Source organism: Ovis aries, chromosome 17 (genome assembly GCF_016772045.2).
Source record: "Ovis aries strain OAR_USU_Benz2616 breed Rambouillet chromosome 17, ARS-UI_Ramb_v3.0, whole genome shotgun sequence".
Lineage (NCBI taxonomy): Eukaryota > Metazoa > Chordata > Mammalia > Artiodactyla > Bovidae > Ovis > Ovis aries.
The window spans coordinates 45,135,598-45,157,686 of record NC_056070.1 but is presented as its reverse complement, the minus strand read 5'-3'; the positions used below and the strand labels follow the sequence as shown (position 1 = coordinate 45,157,686).

The 22,089-nt window shown below is 49.0% G+C and overlaps 1 protein-coding gene across 14 annotated transcripts in view; it reads left to right on the top strand.

The window, feature by feature from the left end:
* The window catches only part of EP400 (E1A binding protein p400), a 112,010-nt gene that overhangs the window by 43,808 nt on the left and 46,113 nt on the right, over nucleotides 1–22,089 (top strand). For all 14 annotated transcript variants that reach the window (XM_042234482.1, XM_042234479.1, XM_042234478.1 and 11 more), the window contains 17 exons: nucleotides 31–327; nucleotides 809–994; nucleotides 2,109–2,249; nucleotides 3,384–3,462; nucleotides 4,141–4,190; nucleotides 4,609–4,666; nucleotides 5,480–5,569; nucleotides 10,135–10,242; nucleotides 11,179–11,369; nucleotides 11,617–11,794; nucleotides 14,680–14,816; nucleotides 15,837–16,006; nucleotides 16,295–16,469; nucleotides 16,552–16,688; nucleotides 17,236–17,422; nucleotides 19,960–20,126; nucleotides 21,617–21,786. In XM_042234482.1, the coding sequence (XP_042090416.1) occupies nucleotides 31–327; nucleotides 809–994; nucleotides 2,109–2,249; nucleotides 3,384–3,462; nucleotides 4,141–4,190; nucleotides 4,609–4,666; nucleotides 5,480–5,569; nucleotides 10,135–10,242; nucleotides 11,179–11,369; nucleotides 11,617–11,794; nucleotides 14,680–14,816; nucleotides 15,837–16,006; nucleotides 16,295–16,469; nucleotides 16,552–16,688; nucleotides 17,236–17,422; nucleotides 19,960–20,126; nucleotides 21,617–21,786 (2,521 nt within the window). The remainder of the gene's footprint in view (nucleotides 1–30; nucleotides 328–808; nucleotides 995–2,108; nucleotides 2,250–3,383; nucleotides 3,463–4,140; nucleotides 4,191–4,608; nucleotides 4,667–5,479; nucleotides 5,570–10,134; nucleotides 10,243–11,178; nucleotides 11,370–11,616; nucleotides 11,795–14,679; nucleotides 14,817–15,836; nucleotides 16,007–16,294; nucleotides 16,470–16,551; nucleotides 16,689–17,235; nucleotides 17,423–19,959; nucleotides 20,127–21,616; nucleotides 21,787–22,089) is intronic.

The window sequence follows — 22,089 nt, the reverse complement described above, 5'->3', positions numbered from 1 at the left end:
TGCAGTACTGAGCCCTGTTTCCCCTGCTAGACGGTGGCACCGACCAGACCGCCCGTGGACCCCACGCAGTCCTGCCTGCGGCCCCCGCCCTCCACCTCTACTACCTCGACTGTTGCCCCCGCCAGCGGCTCAGGCCTGGGACCTTCACCTGCACGCGCCTCCCCAGTGAATAGACCCTCCTTGGCAACCAACAAGTCACTGTCTCCTGTCACCTCCCGCGCTCCGGGGGCAGCTGTGTCGGCACCCCCGAAACCACAGAGCCCAGCTCAGAATGCTGCCCCACCCCAGGACAGTTCTCAGGATAAGCTGGCAGAACAAATAGCCTTGGTAAGTGCCTGGAAGGATTGTAGTGTGGAGCCCAGCTGGTAGAATGCATTTGATTTTACTTTCTAAGGGGGCAGTAGTTTAAAACGAAGCCCCTGATGGTCAGGATGACTGACTGAGGTATGTGATCAGGAGAGACCAAGATAACAACTGCATAGTGGGCCCTGTCCTGCTGCAGGTAGACTGGTGTGGAGAAGGTCTTTTCTGTGTTGGTGTCAACAGTTTGGGTGTGGGAAGTGGGCAAGACCTGGGGTGCTGACTGAGAGCTCAGAGCCAGCTGGAGGTTGCCCAGGCCAGTGCAGGTTGCGGCCTGCACTTAGTTGGTGCTTACTGTTTGTTGGGTGACTGAGCAGCTATGTGTAAGTGCTCTGCCGTGAGTGCTGGTCTGGGTGCGTTGCCCCATGTGTGTGGGATGGGGCCGGATTGTAGATGCAGTGTGAATTAGTGGCACACACCTAAACTGTGTGCTGGATGCTCCTTGCAGGAAAACCAGATCCATCAGCGCATAGCAGATTTAAGGAAGGAAGGCCTGTGGTCCCTCCGACGGCTGCCCAAACTTCAGGAGGCCCCGCGGCCCAAGTCGCACTGGGACTACCTGCTGGAGGAGATGCAGTGGATGGCCACGGACTTCGCCCAGGAGAGGAGGTGGAAGGTGGCCGCTGCTAAGAAGGTAGATTTGGGAGACAGGCAATAACAGTTCTCAGGCAGCCTTGGGTGTTATGGATGGAACGTGCTGTACATGGCAGGTCTCCCAGCCCCAGTCTCTAAAGGGTTTCTTGACTCATAATGTGGATAAAGAATATCCTGTTGTTGAGAGAGAAACTGCTCTGTCATTCCTTTCTGAGGATTGTCCTCAGGGCTCCAGCATGGGCTGCTGGGAACAGACTCGGCTCCTCTGCTGCAGTTCTGTCCTGGCATTTAGTTTCTTTTCTGGCCAGTTTCACCTGACAGTTGGCATGAGGGTGCCTTCAGCTCCCCAGATCCAGGCTTGAGAGTGGGGGGGGGGAAAGGCCAGCTGGCTGGAGGGCAGCTCAGGCACTTGTGCCTGGCCTTAGGGCTGCTGGCAGGCTCTCTGCTCCGTGCTGCCTAGTCTTCCTGTCCAGCTTCTCTCCATTTCTGCCTCAGACTTCATTTCCCTCTCTCTGTTCCCAAAGCAGGCACCCAGCCTGGGGGAGAACCTCTGGGAGGTGTTACTGCTGATGCTTGCAGTGTGGAAGGTGGCAGATTTCTAGGGCTCTTAGGTCCCAGAGCACAGAGCAGCTGTCCTTGTGTGCCTGTGTGTAGCTCCAGGCCAGGTACTTCTCCCTCCACTGCTGTGTGTCTCTTCCTCTGGATTAGATTCATATTTCGTATACTTTCAGGACTGAGATTGGTCTTATGTGCCAGACTGTCCACGTCCCTCCTCTGAATTCTTACCCTTGCTTTCTCCTCATAGTTTTGGTAGAGAGAAGCTGAGTCCATGAGGATAACTGCAGGGTGTGAATCTAAAGGGTCTTAAATCAGGTTCTTTGGTATTTCAGAAAATAACAGTATCACACTCCATTTTAGAGAAAAATATGTGTACTTGGTATAATAACACTTGTAGGAAAGTCAAGCAGCACATTGGCAGTAGTTTTTGCTGGAGTCAGCGTTTCTCCTCTGCTGTGCATGCACGTGAGGGTGTGTCTCTCTGTGAATTACATGCAGTTATGCGCTGAGAAGATTTTAAGAAAATGTAGCATATCTTTTTTTCTGATGGCATGACACAGGGCACAACATATAATTCTTGAACTTCTGTTTACTAGCTTGTCAGAACTGTAGCTCGTCATCATGAAGAGAAGAAGCTTCGGGAGGAAAGGGGGAAGAAAGAAGAACAGAACCGATTGAGGCGAATAGCTGCCTCAACTGCTAGAGAAATAGAGTACTTTTGGTCAAATATTGAACAGGTAAATTCTGACATTTTGATGGGGTCCTGGAATCATAGACTGTGTCAGAGTTGACAACGCAGGCTTCTGAACCATGCGTGACTCTGTGCTGGAGAAATCCCACAGGTAGAGCCCCAAGTGTCATTTAGAAAGGCGAGGTCCCTGCACTGCTGTGGCACCTCTGGACTGTTGGCTTATTAAGATACCTGGTTCTACCTCTCTGTTTCTCTTTGTGCATCAACATCCCCATTGGCCACCATCTGCACATTCTGTGATGTCTGTGAGCCTCCATGAGGGGCTCTTCAGACAGACCTCTGTTGCAGGTCACTAAAGGGCGTCCCAGGTGGCATAATGGTAAAGACTCCACCTGCCAATGCAGGAGATGCAAGAGACATGGGTTCGACCTGTGGTCGGGAAGATCTGGAGTAGGAAATGGCAACCCACTCCAGTGTTCTCACCTGGAAATTTCAATGGCCAGAGGAGCCTCGCAGGCTGTAGTCCAGGGGTTGCAAAGAGTCAGACATGACTGACCAACTGAGCACACACATGCAGGTCACTAAAGACTGACTCATACTTTGAGAATGGCTCTTCTGTCTTCCTTTCTGTAACAAACAGTTTTCATCTTACCCTCTGACAGAATTTGGGCAGGGTGCAGCTGATACACTGTAATGAAAGAGTACCAAATTGAACATTTCTCTTTGAACAGCATGGGGGTGAGGCCACCAACTCCAGGTGCAGTTGAAAATCTGCATACAACTCATCATCTGCCCTCTGTGTCCACGGGTCCATGGCTGCTCATTCAGCCAGCCGCCGAGTGTGTGGTTGTCACGTTCAGCCAGCAGCCGAGTGTGCGGTTGTCACGTTCAGCCAGCCGCCGAGTGTGCGGTTGTCATGTTCAGCCAGCCGCCGAGTGTGCGGTTGTCATGTTCAGCCAGCTATCAAGTGTGTAGTTGTGTAGGCTTTACCCCTGGAGAACATCAGTGTGCACCAGTGACCTGTACAGCTCAAACCCATGTTGTTCAAACATCAGCTGTAATCTGAAGTGAGGTTGGACAGCTGGGCTTTTGGTCTACAAATTTTAATGTTTTCATATACGGAACTTTTATAATTTACATCCTTAATAGCATGCTTATTTATTTAACTGTTTGCATTTAGGTCGTGGAAATAAAACTACAAGTAGAATTAGAAGAAAAAAGGAAAAAGGCTTTAAATTTACAGAAAGTTTCCCGGAAAGGTATGATTACTTTTTAAAAAGTCTTCCCTTTTGCGGGTTGTGTCTGCTTGGACTCTGCTCATTGTCTCCCTGTGACATTGTGGCCCTCTGTGGAGCCTGCCCAGGGAGACCTTTCTTCAGCAGCCTGGTCCTGGCATTTCAGTTCTTTTGAGATTTGCTAGTGTGAGTCCGTGCCCACAGGGAGGTCAGCTTCGGCAGGCTCTCAGAACTGGGGACAGTGAGATGAACTCCCCTGGCTTCGACCCCTGGGGCCCCCATCTCTCTAGCTGTCTCACTGCTCCCATCTTGCTTCATAGTAGCTGCCTGGTCACTGGCCACTCAGGAGGTAGCCTTCACTGGGGGAGGGGATAGATTCTCTCTTTTATTGATGAAGAAACTGAGGTGAAGAGGTGGTCCCTGCTGAAAGGCGTGGATCTCTAAGATCATACAAATCATGAAGTAGAAACTTTGCCAGAGGGAGACTGGGTGTCTGCAGAAGCATCGGTGCTGAAAGCCAAGAGTGTGTGTGGAGGTGGGGCTGGTGCTGTGCCGCCCTTTGTTCCTGGAGGGGAGGTGGGCCTTGCCCTTGCTACCCTCTCCTTCGTGGAGGGAGCGCAGCAGAGGTGCCCTTGGTTGTGTGAGGAACATCACCTCCTTCACAGCCCTAGTGAAAACGAATCATGTTACCTGTCTCTTTAGGAAAAGAGTTGAGACCTAAGGGACTTGATGTACTACCGGAAAACTTTCTGGTAAGTTCGGGACTGTTGTGTCACTGAGTGAGAGGACGGAAGTGGTGTGAGTGAAATACAGTGCCTGACAAAGTGGAGTTACTTGCGTCTGGAGAAACTTGTAGACATGAGTAATGTTCTCTTTCGTTATGAAATCAGCCTCCCCTGGGCATAAAGCGAGTTCTTCATAGCTTTAGGCTCATCTGGGTGTTACTTTGGTGGTTTGGGGAGACACAGCTGAACACAGCAGGTGTAGACACACCTCCTCCTTAGTCTCCCTCCTCCTCTGCCTCCTCCGCACCTTTCCTGTGTCTGGTGTGGACACACCTGTCATGGCCTCTCCCTCCTCTTCTAAGTGCATGTTGAATAGACATTTCTGCTTTGGTTTCTCATTCTGTTTTCAGATCGCACGCTTAACGATTTTTATTCTGCGTTTCAGGATTCGGGAATATCTGGAAGAAAAAGAAAAGCGAGCATGTCTTTAACCGATGACGAAGGTCTGTCCCCTTCCCGGTGCTCTTGGCTGTCGGCAGGGCTCTCTGACAGTGCAGCTAGAGAGCTTGCTCAGTGCCCCCAAGGTGTCGAGTATGGCCCTGCCTGGAAGAGTTAGTGGTTCAGTGGCTTGTGCTGTTGGGGGCCAGGTGCCTGGGTGGATGGTGGGGATTTTGCAATGAAGAAGTGAAGAGCTGGATTGTGAAGGAGGGAGTGTGTCGGATGGTGTGTGATGCATGCTCTTTGTTTGTAGGGAGGAGAGGTGGTTAGTGTTGAGGAGTTAGCGGGAAGGAAGGCCTGCTGTCGTGAAGGCTCAGTTCAGATGGAGCGGTGACCTGAGGGTGGGTGGAGTTCCGCTGTGGGTGCTGGTGGCCTTTTCTCCACCAGGATTCGGGGGCAGGGGTGCAGGACAGGAGCTGAGCTACAGGAATTTTCAGCTGGAGCCTCCAAAATGGCGATGGTGAATTTGCAGTGATGCCATGTAAAGCACTTGTGGGTTTTTCTGTAGTGGGCTCTGCAGGTGGACAAGAAGTTCCACATCGCTTCCTATTTTGGCCTGAATAGGTCTGTCATGTGATGAAAAACCAGGCTCTATTTCACACCCTGAAATGGGAGAGAAAGTATAAAGCATGGTCCCTGGTTTTTTGCTCACTCAATATATACTGTCATTTCCAGATTCAGCCTGAGAAATTAGGACTTAGTTTTAACTTCTGTAATGGCTGTGTGAAACAGTTCTGGAGCCTTGTAGTGTTTCATGGATAGCTGAAGAGAAGCTGACGTGGAGTCTCTCTCTCTGACATTTGGTGATGACATTTCAGTGGAAGATGAAGAGGAGACGATTGAGGAGGAAGAAGCGAATGAAGGGGTCGTGGATCACCAAACAGAGCTGTCTAATCTAGCCAAAGAAGGTAGGCTCTGAGCAGCTTATTGAAAGTGCTTTATTGAGCATTTAAGACATTATAAACGTTTAATAAGGTGTAAAAGCCCAAATATAGTGCCTTCATTGTAGCCAACTGCACTGCCAGGGTTGGGTAGAGTATGGGGTAACCTTTTCCCAGGGGTGACTGCCAGCCTGAAACTTGCCTTTATCATTTTTTTGGCTCCATTTTTCCCCTTCCAGGCACGTAAATCCTAAACTACCTACAGCTTTGCATGTATGTTGAAACTTTGTATAAATAGAACCACTCTGGAAGCTTTGCTTTTTTCAATTCTGTTCCTGATTTTTGTCCCCTGTGGTCCTGTGTTGCTATAAATTCATTAATTCCCACTGCTGAGGCGTTGTGTGCATGCCTGTGCCGTGGGTTGTCGGTTGTACTGTTGGTGGGGATGTTGGTGGTTCCCCTGCATTTGTCCTGATAGACGGTGCTGTGTGCGTCACTCTAGTGTTTCCTGTGTGCACGGGCAGGAGCGTCTGCTTGGAGTAGAGCGGTCGGCTTGTGAGGCATGCACACATGAGGTGGTGCCCCATCAGAGTTAGAGCGGTTGTCTCAGGCCCCACATCTCAGGAGCACCTGTTCTTGTCAGCCTGTGGTGGGGGAGCATTACCCACGAAGTGCAGTGTCTTCTTACCACTGTCTTTACCTGCTTGGTTTTGCATTTTCTTTCCTGTACTGACAGTGGCTATTCTTCACATATTCTGGGCATATTACCTTGTCAGTGACGTTTGTCATAGTGACCTTTTTCCAGTTGGTTTGGGGTGGGTCTTCATTCTCTTTATGATGCCTTTTGAGAAATGAATGTTCTTAATCTTAGTGCAGTTGAGTTTGTCAGTGTTGATTAAAAAAACTTTTTTTAATCTCAAGATCAAAAGGATGTCTTTCCATATTGTCTAACATTTTTTTGCTCTCATATTGATGTCTTTTCATTCACCACAAATTGATTTTGTCTCTAGTGTGAAATAAGAGTGCAGTTTCTCTCCCCACCCCACCCTGCCAAATGGATTACAGATTGTCCCAATGCCACTTGAAACAGCCATCCTTCCTCAGTGATGCCCAGTGTCAACTCAAATATTATGTTTTCTGATACGCACAGTTCTTTTCTGGCGACTTTATTGTTTTATCGGTCTGTTTATACCAGTACTACACTCTGTTGATTGTTCTAGCTTTATAGTAATTCTTTTTTTATATAATACTATTTTTAAAAATTACCTTTTTATTATTTTTATTTGCACTGTGTCTTCATCACCGCGCAGACTTTCTCAAGTTGCAGCGAGCAGGGGCTGCCCTGTGTGGTGTGCAGGCTTCTCACTGCAGTGGCTACTCTTGTTGCAGAGCAGGGGCTCCAGTGCTCAGGTCCAGTAGTTGTGGCCCAGGGGCTTAGCTGCTCTGCAGCATTTGGAATCTTCCTGGCCCATGCCCCCTGCCTTGGCAGGCAGATTTTTATTCATTGTGCCACCAGAGAAGCCCTATAATAATTCTTGAGGTCCAGCTAGGTCAGGCCTTCTGCCTCATTCTTCTTTGAGGAGAGCCTTGACTATTTGGGGTTTATTTCAGTATGATTCAGAATCAGCTTATCAAGTTTCAGAGAACCAATTAAGGATTTTGATGTAAATGTAGTTGAGTTAGTGGGTGTTTGGTGAGAACCATGTCTCTATGAAGAGTTTTTTAAAATTGTGATCAAAATAGTCTCTCCATTTACGTAGGTCTCTTTAAATAGCTTCCACTAATGTTTTCTGGTTGTATATTTTTGTTAGATTTAGTTCTAGGTGCAATATATTTTTTAAAGCTGTAAAAAATGGTGTATTTTTAAGATTACATTTTAATTTTTTTGCTGGTATATAGAAATGAAGTTGAATTTTATTTGTTGATCTTAAATCCAGCAACACTGCTGAATTCTCATGTTGCTTGTATTTATACAACCTCTTCATCCCCAAAGAATAATATTCTTTCTTTATAATCTTGATCCTTTTATTACCATTCTTGCAATAAAGTATAGCAACAAAAGTGTTGATGATGGACACCTTTGGCTTGTTTTTGTTGTTTTTGGCTGTACTACACAACTTGTGGGGTCTTGGTTTCCTGACTGGAGGTTGAACCCTGGCCCTTAGCAATGAAAGCGTGGAGTTCTGACCCACTGGGCCACCAGGGAATTCCCTGGCCTTTGACTTGTTCTTGACTTGAGAGGGGCATTTTCACCTGGAAAGACAGTAACTGGTGGTTGGTCATGACTGGTTCAAATTCAGTGTTCTGTTTCGCCTCTTAGTCTTTGAGCTTCACCTTGTCTTATGTTCTTATAGGCCTTTCTCATTCTTTCTCATTCTCGTGTGCATCCCTGACTTGGTAGAGTCTGTGTTAACTTGGAGCTTTAGCTCTTCCACCACTTCCTGTAGTGCAGGAATTGGGAGCAGCCCAGCTGGGTGCTTCTGGCTTGGGTCCTGCGGAGATGCGGCCATCAGCAGGCCCAGCTTCTGGTCCGTGCCCTGCCCCTCCGGCCACTCACAACTAGCTGGCTGGCTATTGGCAGGTGAGCCCCAGTCCCCTCACGTTGGGACTTCTCTGGGGTTTTGTTCGAGCATCCCCAGAACAGGGTGGCATGGAGGCTGGTCTCCCCAGAGGAGGTGGTCCATGAGCGTCTGCATCTCTTACAGTGGAGCCTTGTAAGGTACTCACTGTCATTTCAAGCCATCTGGTGGTCACCTTGGTTAGCCCTGCCCACTGGGGAAGCTGACCAGCCTGTGAGTGCCATGAACGATGTCACTGGGGGCGCGTCTTCATCCATTCACAGGGTGCCTCTTCCTGGTTGAGTCCCCTCTCACGCCCTTCACAAAACTTTCAGCACTTTCTTTATGTAGATGTGAATTTTTTTAAACTTTAATTCTAAGTATTTAAAATACTTTCTATCAAAAGAAGTATAGAAATACTTTCTGAGTAGGATTTTTTTCTTCCATTATATCTTCAGGCTAGTTTTTGTATGTGAAAGCTGTTGATTCCATGAATTAAGTTTGTTCCAAGACCTTACTAAATTATCTAATTGGTGAAGTAGTTTTTCAGTTGTTTCTCCTCTTTTTTGTTCCTGCTTTGATAGCCATTATATGATGTATATGCACATTTCCCTGTATTTTGTTATGAAAACATTCAGACAAACCAAAGAAGTGAAGAACCTTATTGTGAACACCCATGTACCTACCACCTCTCTTCCATAATTTCTTCTGCTTGGCTTTATCACATATCTACCTGTCAGCCCCATGTGATGAATAGTTTAAATTGTGAGCAAATCTGTCACTAGAATATTATGTCTTAAACAGATAGTGCCTTTCCTACTGCTCTTTTGGGGTACTTCTCTGTGGCATTTCTTACTTTGACTACCAATTTTATTGACATACAGTAAATATGCAGAAAAGCTCCTGTGTCACAGATACCTAGCTCACCGTGTTCTTTGCCTTGTTTTATACATAACACCATGTGGAACTGTGTTTGAACATGAACCCGAAGTCCTGGTTTCCAGTTACTTCCCCAGACAGACCCATGGAAGTGGGAAATAATGACGTTAGAGGGCATGACATTTAAAGCCCTTCAGCTTTTCATACTGGTTACCAGAAAAATAAGCCTGTTTATACCACCACCTGCAGTGTTGAGAGTATTTGACTCAGTATATTGGTCCAGAATTACACTTTTTAAGATGTTTGCTGGTGTGATGGAGGACCAGTTGTGCACTGGTTTCTGGAGAGGCTCAATTAAATACTTCATGAGCCCTTTATAGTATTTTTTGTGTGTGACAGCTCCATATCCCTTGCCCACTATGGCTGGGGCTTTAGTTTGCTGTGTTATTTGATCAATTAGGGTGAGCTCTTTATACAAAAAGGCTAATAATCTTTTTTTTTTTTTTTGCTAATAATCTTTAGTCATCCTTTTTGAACATTTTTTACTCGTGATTTTTATTTGATGTTTTGTATTTTTATGTGTCATCTCCACCAATTATTTCCATTAGTAGTATTTTTATATTTTCATTTATTAATCTGTAAGTTGTATGTACATTTATTAGGTTGTATTTGGGTTATTTTAGGAGTATTCTTTTATGAATAAAAGTTGAGTTTCTCATTTCAAAGATCCTTACCTTACTTTATAAAGAAAATGTCTTATACTTTGTATCAGTAATGGGCAATCATTATTAGCTTTTTTAAAATAAATGTGCTTTTAGAAAATACTTTTCCCAAGGAATTATTTTAAAGCCAGGAAAAGGAATATACAGTTGAGCCTTGAGCAACACAGTTGTGAATTGCGTGGATCCACTTACACGTGGATTTTTTTTTTCCAGTAGTAAAGACTACAATGCTCTGTGATCCATGGTTGGTCAGGTGTGAAGAAACCTCTTACAAGGAGGGCTGGAAGTTATATTTTCCTCTGCAGAGTCAGCACCCCAACCCCTGAATTGTTCAAGGTCAACTGTGTGTGAAAGGGCCCTTCTCCCAAAGGGCTTTTCTTCCCAGCTGACACTGTTTGTGTAAAATAATCTTTCTTCCTGCAATCCTTTCCAGCTGAATTGCCATTGATCGATTTGATGAAGTTGTATGAAGGTGCCTTTCTGCCAAATTTCCAGTGGCCCCAACCTAAACCTGACAGTGAGGAGACAAGTGAAGAAGAAGGTCTGTCTTGACATCTTTGAAGAATTCAGTGTTGAAAACAAAAGCCAAAATATCAAACAGAAGGAGGACACTTAAAATAGAGTTTAAGAATTACCTTTACTTTTTTCAGTCTAATGAAAGAAAAAGTTGAAATATATTTAATATAAAGTTTACATTAATAGTGTTATTAAATTGGTCAATTTGGCATAGTTGTCAGAACATTTGATCAAGTTGTGAACAGTGTAGAAACAGTCTTCTCCAGATTGTATGTCACCTAGATTTTATCATGTTTATCCAGGCTGTGCTATGCTTGTTTAATTTAGCACACCAAATTTTAAGGGCTTTACCTGACTTTTATTGAATGTTCCAAGCAGGTTCACAGACTATGCCCCATAGAGTCTACTTCTTGTTTTCACCCCTCCTGTTCTGGTTGGTAGACTTGGCTGTCTGTGGGAGGTGGTGGGCAAGGGAGGGGCCCAGAAGAATTCTGAGGGATACAAGGGCCTTCTGGACCCCTCGCTGCAGCCGGACTTCAGGAGGGGCTGCTGGCCCCTTGCCCCGACTCAGCTGCTTCTGAGCCTTCCTTTCCTGACAGCAGAGGGGTGGCCACTGAGCCCTCAGAGGCCGTGAGTCTGTGAGTGGCACTGGCGCTAACACTGTGCCGACGTTTTCCAGCTTCACCCAGAGGCCTTCCAGAGTGCTCCTCCAGACTCTGTAAGAGTTTGTACCTGTTTGTCTAGAGAGCAGTGTTAGCTGTATAAAGTGGATTGAAAACAAACTTGCTGCTTCTTTCTGTATTTGAAGTATTTGGGTTCTGTCGACTCCTTTTTCTCCTCTTTTTTCTTCTTTTCCTTCTCTTTTCATGCTTTTTTATTTTTTTCTTTTCATGCTAAGTGGGCTTGTAATACTATTACAGCATCTCTGACCCCACAAATCCCATTTTCCCGTTGATCACAGACATGGAAGACTGCCCAGGGGACCGCGAGAGCCGGAAGGACGTGGTTCTCATCGACTCGCTCTTCATCATGGACCAGTTTAAAGCTGCAGAGAGAGTGATTGTCGGGAAACCTCATACCAGGGACATCGCAGAAGTGACCGCTGTGGCTGAAGCCATCCTGCCCAAGGGCAGTGCTCGGATCAGCACCGCGGTGAGGCTGCGCCCTTCGTGAGGGATGGTATCCCTGTGAGGGGAAGGTTCCTCCTTCTAAACCAGCTCTTTATCCCAGCGGCAAAAGTTGTCGGGAAAAACAATGACTGATCTTTCCTTTTCTGTTATCTATGAATCACCTTTGTGGCCTTCCAGTAGGCTTATCCTGTGACTGCTCTGACTTCACTTTGGAGAAAGAATTGTAGTGGTTCTCCTGAGAGGTGTGTGTTGGCCTGTCTGCCCCGCAGGTGAAGTTGAATGCCCCGGCCCTGCTGTACGGTGCCCTCAGGGATTACCAGAAGATCGGCCTGGACTGGCTGGCCAAGCTCTACCGCAAGAACCTCAATGGCATATTGGCAGATGAAGCTGGGCTTGGGAAAACAGTGCAGATCATTGCCTTCTTTGCTCACCTAGCCTGTAATGAAGGTAAGAGCCTGTCATTGTTTAAATGGTCTGTGTTTGCTGAGACTGAAGCGTGAGTGGGACATCTAGCTTGAGGGTGGGGGTGGGGAGGCCTTTTTTCTCCGTTCCTTTGTTTCTGCTCCAGGACAGGGCCTAAAGGCACTCATCTCTGGAGCCAGCAAAACTCTCATTCACAGTAGAGACTACATCAAATAACTCACAAGTTCTCTAAGTCTAATGTAATATCGGATCCAGCCAGCTGTGACTGAGGCTTTGTGACTTCCAGGGTTCTGCTGCCCACCAGTGTGGATGGCAGAGCAGGCAGCAGGGCCTCTGTGCTGCTTCTCGTTGGCATGAATCCTTTCGGCTGGGCGCTCCCTGCAGTCCGCCCCTGGGCTGGTTGGGGAGCGGCCCTCCTGTCTCTCTGCTGGATCCTGCCACCCTCAGGGCTTCTTTCCCAGAAGGGTTCCATGGGAGTAGCCTGGAGCCCTGTGAGGGTTCGGCATCTGCACAGCAACAGAGGGTCGGGTGTCCTCTGCCCTCACAGGAGGCTGTGCCCTCTACCCTAAATGTCCACTTCCTCAGCCCTTGGCTCTTTGAACTCATACGGAAGTTCAGCTTGGCACTGTTCACCACCCTCCGTGCCCGCGGGGCTACAAATGAGTCTGTGCCCATGTCTCTAACCAGGACGGGGGCTTGTGGGCTTCCCCTCCCAAAGGAAGGGTCTGCTGGCCCCTGGGGTGGGGTGATGGAGGGCAACAGAAGCTCATGGATGTTCCAGCACTTAGTCAACTCCCAGGGACCCTTCTCTGTGTCAGGCGCTTTAGAGGCAGGGCGGGACTGCTTGAGCTGGAAGAGTTGACATCCTGAGTTGCTGGATAGAGGTTCCTTCAGCACAGGAGTAGTTTCTTCCTTTGTGGCCCCTCCGGATTCTGACACAGTTACCTTAGCGTCCTCAGTGAATAACTCTGCCTTGCCCTTAGTTTTGAAAGCTTACGTTTAATACAAGTGAATCAACTTCGTGACCTTTTCTTCTTGTGTTAATATGTTTGTTTTTGACCTAGTACCACAAAGTGTTCAGTGTAGTACTTTAAAATTGGTTTTAGTTATCTCAAGATAGAGAAGCTACCGTGTCTCCTGTCTTGTTTAGTTGAAAAAAAATGTTTCTTACTATATTTATAATAGCATGAAATTGGAAGCAACATATACTTCCTAAAATAGGGGATTTTATTTCATTAATTGAACAATCAAGTGACTCAGTTATTCATTCTGTAGGTGCTTACCTAATACCTACCCCATTCCAGGTACTGTTGTAGTCACAGGGGGTGCAGCTATGAACCGAACAAAGCGCCCCCGACTCAGGAGGCCCGCGGCAGGCACAGTGAATATGGATGCAGCTTATTGGCATCGTGTACCGTGTACCTCGCAAGGTCTTTGAGCAAAGGCCTGAGAATGCCGTGGCCACCTGAGTGCAGGGCTTGGGGAGGTGGGGTGGTGAGTGCAGAGGCTGAAAGAGTTGCTGATGGGTCCACAGGGCAGTATCGAGGCTGGTGTGGTGGCTGGAGCGTACAGAGCCAGGAAGGCCCATCTGCTGGCCGGGTGGGGCCTTGGTCTTCCTCCTTAGAGGTTTGTGTTACTGCTAGTGTCGGAGGAGTCACTCGGGCACCTTGGTGCTGGAAGCAGACTGAAGGTCCAGCTACTGGGAAGCTTGACAAGTTGGAGGAGAGGCAGGTGCTTGGCAGGTCTTAGCGGGCTCTGAAGGGTGGGTGGGTGAACCTCTGCTGCCTGCTCCACTTCTGGACGGGACAGACTGAGGATGGCTCATCTTGGATGTGGCTCCCCTGTCTGCCCTCACCCCAGGGGGCCCAGTGTCCTTGGGCTCATCATTGAGTAACCATAAAACTGTTCACCACTTCTCAAGAGTAGGGGGGTAGCTCCAGGAGAGTTTGAGTGTGGGATTCTGATAAGTTCACACAATTAAAATTGCTCATAAACTCACCACCTTCTTTAGTGAGCTGTGCCGAGCATAATTTCAAGTTTCTGTTGGCTATCTGTATGTCTTTTTCAGAGGAATGTCTGTTTAGGTCTTATGCGCATTTTTTGATTGAGGTGTTTGTTTTCTTGGTATTGAGTTCTGTGAACTGTTTATATGTTTTGGATGTTAACCCTTTGTCAGTCATGTTGTGTGCATATATTGTCTTCCATTTGGATGATTCTTTTTAAGGATCAGTATAACGCTTTACATATGAGCTGTTATGACTACAGACGTGTGTGTTATAGATATTTTTTCCAAGTCTTCCATTCCTGATTTTTAACTTGGTTTAGGTTTATTTTATAGCACAGGAGTTGAAATTTATGTATGTATTACTCTAGTAATTTAAACAACCTTACTTTTCTGGAGAATGAGATTGAAACTGTGTGGTTTGGGATGGGTTGGGATAGTTTGGGTGTGTTCTGATTAGCAGTTGGCAACCATCATGAGCATGAGTGTTGGACCACCGCCCATAGTGTGGGGGTGACAGCGGGCCATGCTGGGTAGGGGGGCTTGGCAAGTGCTGGGCTCAGGGCTCTTGCCTGAGGTTTCTTCCTTTCTGAGCATCGTTTTGTGTAGATGCGGGTTCCTCCCGCTCCTTACGTTAGTGGTCCATGGTTTTGAATAAATTCTCATTTTACCGGGCACTTACTTGTTCAGCACCTCTGTGGAGTGTGCCCTGTGGCGGTTCTGGGAGTGGAGACGCAGCATGTTGTCCTGCTCTGTAGGAAGGACGGAGGACAGCCCTCCGGCCCCAGTGATGCCTGCTCTAGTCGTGCCTGGACTCCCCTGCACACCTGCTCACCAGGCACAGTGCGGGGCGCCTGGACTGGACACACAGCTTTTGTTACAGAGGAAACTTCTGTCTCCTTTGTAGGCAACTGGGGCCCTCACCTTGTCGTGGTAAGGAGCTGCAACATACTCAAGTGGGAGCTCGAGTTGAAGCGTTGGTGTCCGGGGCTCAAAACGCTCTTGTATGTTGGCAGCCATAGAGAACTCAAGGCAAAGAGACAGGTATGTTATTTTAAACATGAAAAAGAATGAAACAGAAAAGTATCTTAATTTCTATAGAAGCAAACTTCAAAGTATTAGCATATGCTTGTTAGTGTAATTATTGTAAATCACTCATTTGTGAGACCCCAGACCTTGTAGTTGTCTGGACTTGGAGCCCCTGGAAGCAACAGACCATACTCAGTAAACTGGCCTGCATGGGTTCCCTGCAGGGTTCATGCTCACTTCCCAGAAGTGAAGGGACCCCCCCCCCGGCCCCCTGCAGAGCCCAGGTGGTCTCTGGAGGGGCTGCCGTCCTTTTAAACCATAGATATGTTGGTTATCACAGGCAGAAATGAGAAATTGTGATGCATCCTGGGTTCTGTATTATAAATCCATAAATAATTCCCATGGATGTGTTCATAAGGAGTATTTGTGACAAACCGAAGAGCTTCTGAAACAGAGTTGGACTTGTATCTATTTTCTGCCCAGTAGGTCCTAGCACTAGATCCTAAGTAAATGTTCCAGATCACAGTTACTCATTGGAGAGAAAAATTTGGCTCATAGTTAAACTCTACTGTGTTGAGTAGTAGTTACTAAAAACGTGTGTCTTCTCTGAGGTGTCTCTTCTTGGCTTTTTCTTTTTAATTTTTACGATCTCTGGTTATTGCTCTTTAAAACCTTAAGTGTAATCAGTTGCAACATAGCTATTCATGTTTCCTGTCAGCTTCTGAATATATGTTTCCCTTATTAAGATTATATACCATGAAAACAAGCCCCACTTCAGGACACTGCATGCTAATATATTTTCCAAAAGCAATTGTTAATGCCCCCAAAGCAGTTTCATAATTTGTCCACATGAGGGCTTTAGCCTCCTAGAGAAAAAAGATCCTAAAAATATAAACAGCCATTTTCTATGTGGTGGCAGCAAATTATTAAGAAAAAAGAGTGGAGTGACGGTGATGGGGACAGGGTAAGTGGGTGGTGACTCCTCCAGGCAGCTTGCGCCCGAGGAGGTGGTGAGGCCTGGCTTGTGTACTGCAGGAGTGGACGGAGCCCAACAGCTTCAACATCTGCATCACATCCTACAAGCAGTTCTTCAAGGGCTTCGCGTCCTTCACACGGGTGCGCTGGAAGTGCCTGGTCATCGATGAGATGCAGCGCGTGAAGGGCATGACCGAGAGGCACTGGGAGGCTGTGTTCACCCTGCAGAGGTCTGACTGCCCCTGCCACGTGCCCTGTGCTCTGTGTTGCTGATGTAAAAGTTCTTTGGAGGAACCGTAGGGAATTGCAGACCCCCACATGGCCTTTCAGCTGCAAAGACTCCCCCTCACCTCTGTCCCAGCCCTTGAGGACTGAGGAGACCCAAGGCTCTTCCCTAATTCAGTTCATTGACTTAATTTGTGTGTGCGGGCTCCACAGGGTCACTGTCCCTCTCCTTGAGCATTGTCAGAGAGAGCAATTCTGTGCCCAGCCTGAGTCGTCTCTCTGCCTGTACGCAGCCAGCAGCGCCTGCTCCTCATCGATGCGCCCCTGCACAACACCTTCCTGGAGTTGTGGACCATGGTGCACTTCCTCATCCCCGGCATCTCCAGGCCCTACCTGCACTTCCCCCTGAAGGCCCCCAACGAGGAGAACCAGGACTACTACCACAAAGTGGTCATCCGGCTGCACCGGGTACGCGCCTGCGGGCCCCCGACATAGTGTGCCTGTGACACCGTTTTTGGAAAGGAAACAATGAAGAGCTCTTTCTTTTCAGGTGACACAGCCCTTCATTTTGCGGAGAACTAAGAGAGACGTAGAGAAGCAGCTGACGAAGAAATACGAGCATGTCCTCAAGTGCCGCCTCTCCAATCGACAGAAGGCCTTGTACGAGGATGTCATCCTGCAGCCGGGGTGAGTGCACGCCCCACCACCCTCTCTCCCGCATGGAGCAGGGCCCCCTCTGGTCTCTCAGAAGGCTCCTTTTCGGGAGGTGGGTGCCTGGAGCTGGAGGCCCCGGTCCTCTCAGACGCAACAGTCCTGTCTCCTCCCTGGTCCCGTCAGAGGCTCTGCTCATAGCCGGCCCAGGAGGAGCGCAGCATTGCTCCAGTGTGAGAAGACTCGTGTGGAGTCAGGGTATTCCTTCCCCGACCCAGACAGACCCCTGAGCTCTTCGGGACGCCTGCCCTGTTGCTCTTTGGGGGCATGCCATGGAGAATGCCCCCACGTCTAACCCATGCCCTGGCTCTCTGGCCTCCTGTCCTCTCTCATGGGGCAATGAGCCAGTCTCAGAACCACAACCTCGTGGAGGTGGGTTGGCATGTGGCAGATTTACTCACCAGGTCAAGGGGATGCACCAGTCGTGCGTTCATAAGAGTGGGGACAGCAGACGGGGGAGAAGCCCGGCTGGCATGTGCTCGCACCCCTGGCAACACTCCTATCTCTTCCCGCATGTGCGCAGGACCCAGGAAGCGCTGAAGAGCGGGCACTTTGTGGACGTGCTGAGCATCCTCCTGAGGCTGCAGCGGATCTGCAACCACCCTGGGCTGGTGGCACCGCGGCTCCCGGAGTCCTCCTACACTGCAGGGCCGCTGCAGTACCGCTCCGCCTCGCTCGTCCTGAAGGCGCTCGACAGAGACTTCTGGAAGGTACAGAGAGGGTGCCAGAGGGGTCTTCACTGAGCTCTGTTCCAGGAGCTTCTGGACATCAGTGTCCACTAACTTGTGTCCTGTGTTCTGCGTTGCCGGATGCTGGGCAACATCAAGGGACGTTTGTGATGGGCCTTGCCCTGGACTCAGAACCTGCTTTGGAATGGACCCGAGGGGCGAGCCCACGATGTGAAGGATGCTTTGAGGATTTTCCTCCTTGGCTGTTGGCTCGTGAGCACAGCAGAGTGTGTGAAGGAGAGCGGGACTTAGAACTGCAGGACCCTTGGGGTGTTTTCATAGGTGTAATTTGAGGGTGGGGACCCAGGTCTTTTTATTAAAATATTAGTAGCTATACCTAGGGCTTCCCAGGTGGTAAACAATCCAGCATGGGTTTGATCCCTGGGTTGGGAAGAGCCCGTGGAGGAGGACATGACAGTCCACTCCGATGTTCTTGCCTGGAGAATCCCATGGACAGAGGAGCCCAGCAGACTACAGCCCCTGGGGGTCGGAAGGAGTTGGATACAGCAAGCAACTAACCAGGCACACACAACTATCCCTAGGTGGAGAAATTTGGTTGTTTTTAACCAAAAAAATTATAGTTGTATACCTTTCTGTGTTTGAATTTGGGGGTAATGAAAGTTTTTGAAAACCCCAGATTTTAAAACAACAGATTGGGTTAGGTCAGGTGATTCGCAGCACAAGTGTGCTGAGCTCACGGGTCTCAGTGGGGTGGGGCTGTGCCCTCGGGGTCGGCATTCCTACTCTGGCTTCCACACGGGAGACTGAGAGCTTGCCCTGACCAGCCAGGCCACTGGCAGGCTGGTGCCTGAGTTCCTGTTTGTTGCCTCTACCCCAGAGGACCAGGGATCAGGTCTCACAGACACTAAGGAACGGGAACAGCCCTGTGGCCTGGATAGACTTGTGCAGGTTTAGCATGCGACCCTGGGGCCAGGTCGTTATGGATGGAGGTCCCGGCTCTGCCTTCAGGGGTGCAGCCTTGGGTCCTCCTCAGTTGGCCTCGGTCTCCTCACCACACCAGGCACTTGTGAGGAGTCAGTTAATGTACACAATGGTCTGAAGAAGGGGCCGGTTGGTGAGCAGTTGATGGTGAGTTAATGTGAGGGATGTCGTGCTGCCACTGATCACTACTCTTAATGTAGGAATGTGTCCTTTGTTGAGGTAGAGAAAACCTGAGCCATGAGGAATAAAGATGAGTCAGAAGCAGGTTACCTGAAGATACTGCTTGGGTGGGGAAATGTTTCGTGAATGGAAGTCTTTATGTTGTGTTTTCGTTTCTGAAACAGCTTAGTTGAGCTAACTCACTGCCATAAAGCTCACTGGTCTGAAATGTACAGTTTGTTGGTTTTAGTCTATTCATAGAGTTGTGCAAATATCGCAGCTAATGCTAGAACATTTCATTGCCTCAAAGCAAATCCACTGTCACTCCCATTCTCCCCCCGCCCCCCGCTCCCCACCTGTGTCTGACCCTGTGGATTCATCTGGTCCAAACATTTCGTGTCAGGGGCTTACTTCACTGAGCGTAGTGTTTTCAGAGTTCATCCATGTTGCATCATGCGTCATAATCTCTCTCCTCTGTTGTCTGGATGGACCACATTATGTCCATCTGTCCACGAGCTGAGGGACACTTGGGTGGTTTACACTCTTTTAGCCAGTGAGTGCACATTCATGTACAAGTTTTGTGTGGGTGTAGGGCTCTCTTCTCGTGGGCACATGGGTGACAGGTGAAAAATTGTGGGGTCATATGGTGAGTCCATGTTTAACCTTTAGATGAGTTGCCAGACTATTTCCCACAGTAGTTGCTCAGTTTCGCATCCCCATCCATGTGTGAGGGGATGAGGGCTTTCATGTCTCCACTTCCTTGCCCACACCTGCTGTCCTCCGCCTTTGATTCCCACCATCCTGGTGGGAGTGAGAAAGTCCCAAGAGAAGAGCAGGTGGAGCAAGCTGCCCCAGGGCTCTGGACACAACGACATGCCATATGCCCACGGCACCCGCACCAGGACACTGGGGCCTCTTCCCAGCCCCGCCTTGACAAGACCAAGCATCTCCGTCTGCCTAGACCAGCATTTCCCAGGCTCGTTCCTCTCCTCTGCTGAGTATTCTGTCTCTAAGTGCTGCCCTCTTCTTTCCCACTGCCTCTCGGGATGACCACATGCCATCACTCCCGTGTTAATGATGGGGAACTTGGGACTTGACTGTGGTCCAGTGGTCAAGATTTTACCTTCTAATGTAGGGACTGTGAGTTCAGTCCTTGGTCAGGAGCTAAGATCTCATGTGCTTCATGGCCAAAATCCAGAACATAAATCAGAAGCAATATTGTAACAAATTCATTAAAGACTAAAAATGGTCCACTTAAAAAAAAAAAAATGGAACCGAGCGCACCAAGTCCCGCCGGGCATCTCTTGGGAAGATGGCCAGTAAGGGCCTGTCCTTCCCAGTTTGGAATCCACTTTGATTCCTAGTCAGTTATTTTTTTTCCTGCCTCATATAGCAAAATCGTTTTCTTTTTTCCCTAGGAAACAGACCTTTCTATATTTGATCTTCTTGGCTTAGAAAGTAAAATGACTCGCCATGAGGCAGAACTACTGGGTAAGAAGAAGGTGACGCGGAAACTCTTTGAGGAGCTGTTCACTGCGCCGCCGCCATCAAGCAGGCCGGCGGCCGTCAAACTGAAGCCCAGCAGGTGTGTGGCGTGGTGTGGAGCGGCGCTTCCTGCTCACCAGCTGCCTCTGACTGGGTCTTGGCTGGCTGTGGGTTGTGGGGTCTGGGTGGCATCCCCTCTTCCTCCTGCTGAAACAGACCCTGGCCTCTCAGGGAGAACTGAGATGACTGGGTTTGAGTTCCACACGAGAACTTGGGCTACAGCTTGTGAAGAGAAAGGCTAATCATCTAATCTGGTTACCTGCTTCTCCTCGAAATGCCCAGGTGTGCTTGGTTTCTGGGATAAACAGCAAGTGCGGATAGGCCAGTGTGGCCACTCGGCTGCCTGAAGAGTAGCCCTTTCATCATTTTGGAGAAGCGCTGGGCTTTGGGAGGGCTCTCCGTGGGGAGGTGGTCAGAGACGGGGCAGTCAGACCACCTGTAACCTCGTGCAGGCTCTAGTGGGGGCCGTCAGAGTAGGAGGGCAGAGGGGGCACTGTGGGGGCGGGATCGGGGTCCCTGAGTGCGGTGGGGTGGGGCCCTGAGGTCTGGCAGAGGCTCCACCCGGCTACAGCATCAGGGGTAAAAAGGGACATCTTGCAGGTGCCTGAGACTAGACGAGCAGACACCCTAGATGGTGAACTCAAAACACAAGTGACTTGAGGTAGGCGAGGTAGGCGAAATCCATGAGTTGGATTTATGCAAAATTCTGGGCACCGGTCAGAAACAGGAAAAAGCAGGTTGGTGATTTAGGGAGAAACGGGCCAGCTCTGCGGTTGGCAGCCTGTTCTTACTGCCTTTTTTTTATGTGGCTTGACGACCTGGGTCCGACCGCCCTCCCCTCAGCTTCCTTGCCTGCACTCGCAGGAGCCCTGCAGCCCTCAGTTAAATACAGAGCTGGGGCAGTGAAGCCAAAGTCCTCTCTGGGCTGTTGCAGCCCCGTTTAGTTGCTTCTGCTGGCCATCTCCACCTGTTGCATTGCCCAGGGGTTTTGGAAATACAAAATTCCTGCCGTTACGGTTTCCAGGTGAAGGAAACGTGAAGAGCACGCTGCTCCGTGACGCAGCCGGCCGGGGAAGCTGTGTTGTGGCCCTCCCTTTACAGCTCCCCCACTGGCACCTGTGAGGCGCTTGGTTGTCTCTGCTGCTTCTCGTTACCCAATTGTGCACGTTGACTTGTCACTCTGCTTGACTCTTAGTCCAAAGAGTAGTCTAATGGACTTCGTGTTAGAGATAATGTTTCTAGTTCACATTCATGGAAACCTAAAAATTGCCATCCCATTCACTCCTGAATGTTGCCTAAGCATTGCAGGGGTAGAGGTACCACTTTTGTGTACTAAGCACCCTTCTCCCTGTCCTTGGCGAGTGGCTGCTGCTTAATACTGTACTTAGAAATCTCCCTATTTAAACTGCCCCTGGGGTGGGCAGCCCTCTGCCCTCAGGTGGCCCTGGGTCCCCAGCGCCCGTCTAGGGGGCCCTGCCTTTGCATCTCAGCAGTGTCCCCGTCTCCCTGCCCGTGCACATGGGCGTCCAGGTTGTTCCAGCCTGTGCAGTACGGCCAGAAGCCTGAGGGCCGCACCGTGGCTTTCCCCAACACACACCCCCCCCGGACGGCCACCCCTGCCACAGCCACGGCCACGCCACAGGGCCATGTTCGAGGACGGCCACCCATTGCCACGTTCTCTGCAAATCCGGATGCAAAAGGTATGCCTCTCGGGGGGCTGTGCTCTGCGTCACAAAGGGTTTTTGTGGAAGAAATTCCTCTCACACTTTCCCTGGCCCCATGGGGATGTGTGACCACTCCTCTGAGCAGGAGTGGGACTGTCCACTCTGGCTTTCCCAGGGGACCACGTGTAGTTCTTACATGAGTTTTGGTTTTTTTCATGTCTTTGAATTGTATAAGACTTTACATTCTTAGTTGAGTCGCTGTTGATGTGATGGTGAAGATGTACCTCAGCAGAAACGCTCTCTTTTACGTCGGGAAGTACACGTCAACGTCATTTAAGA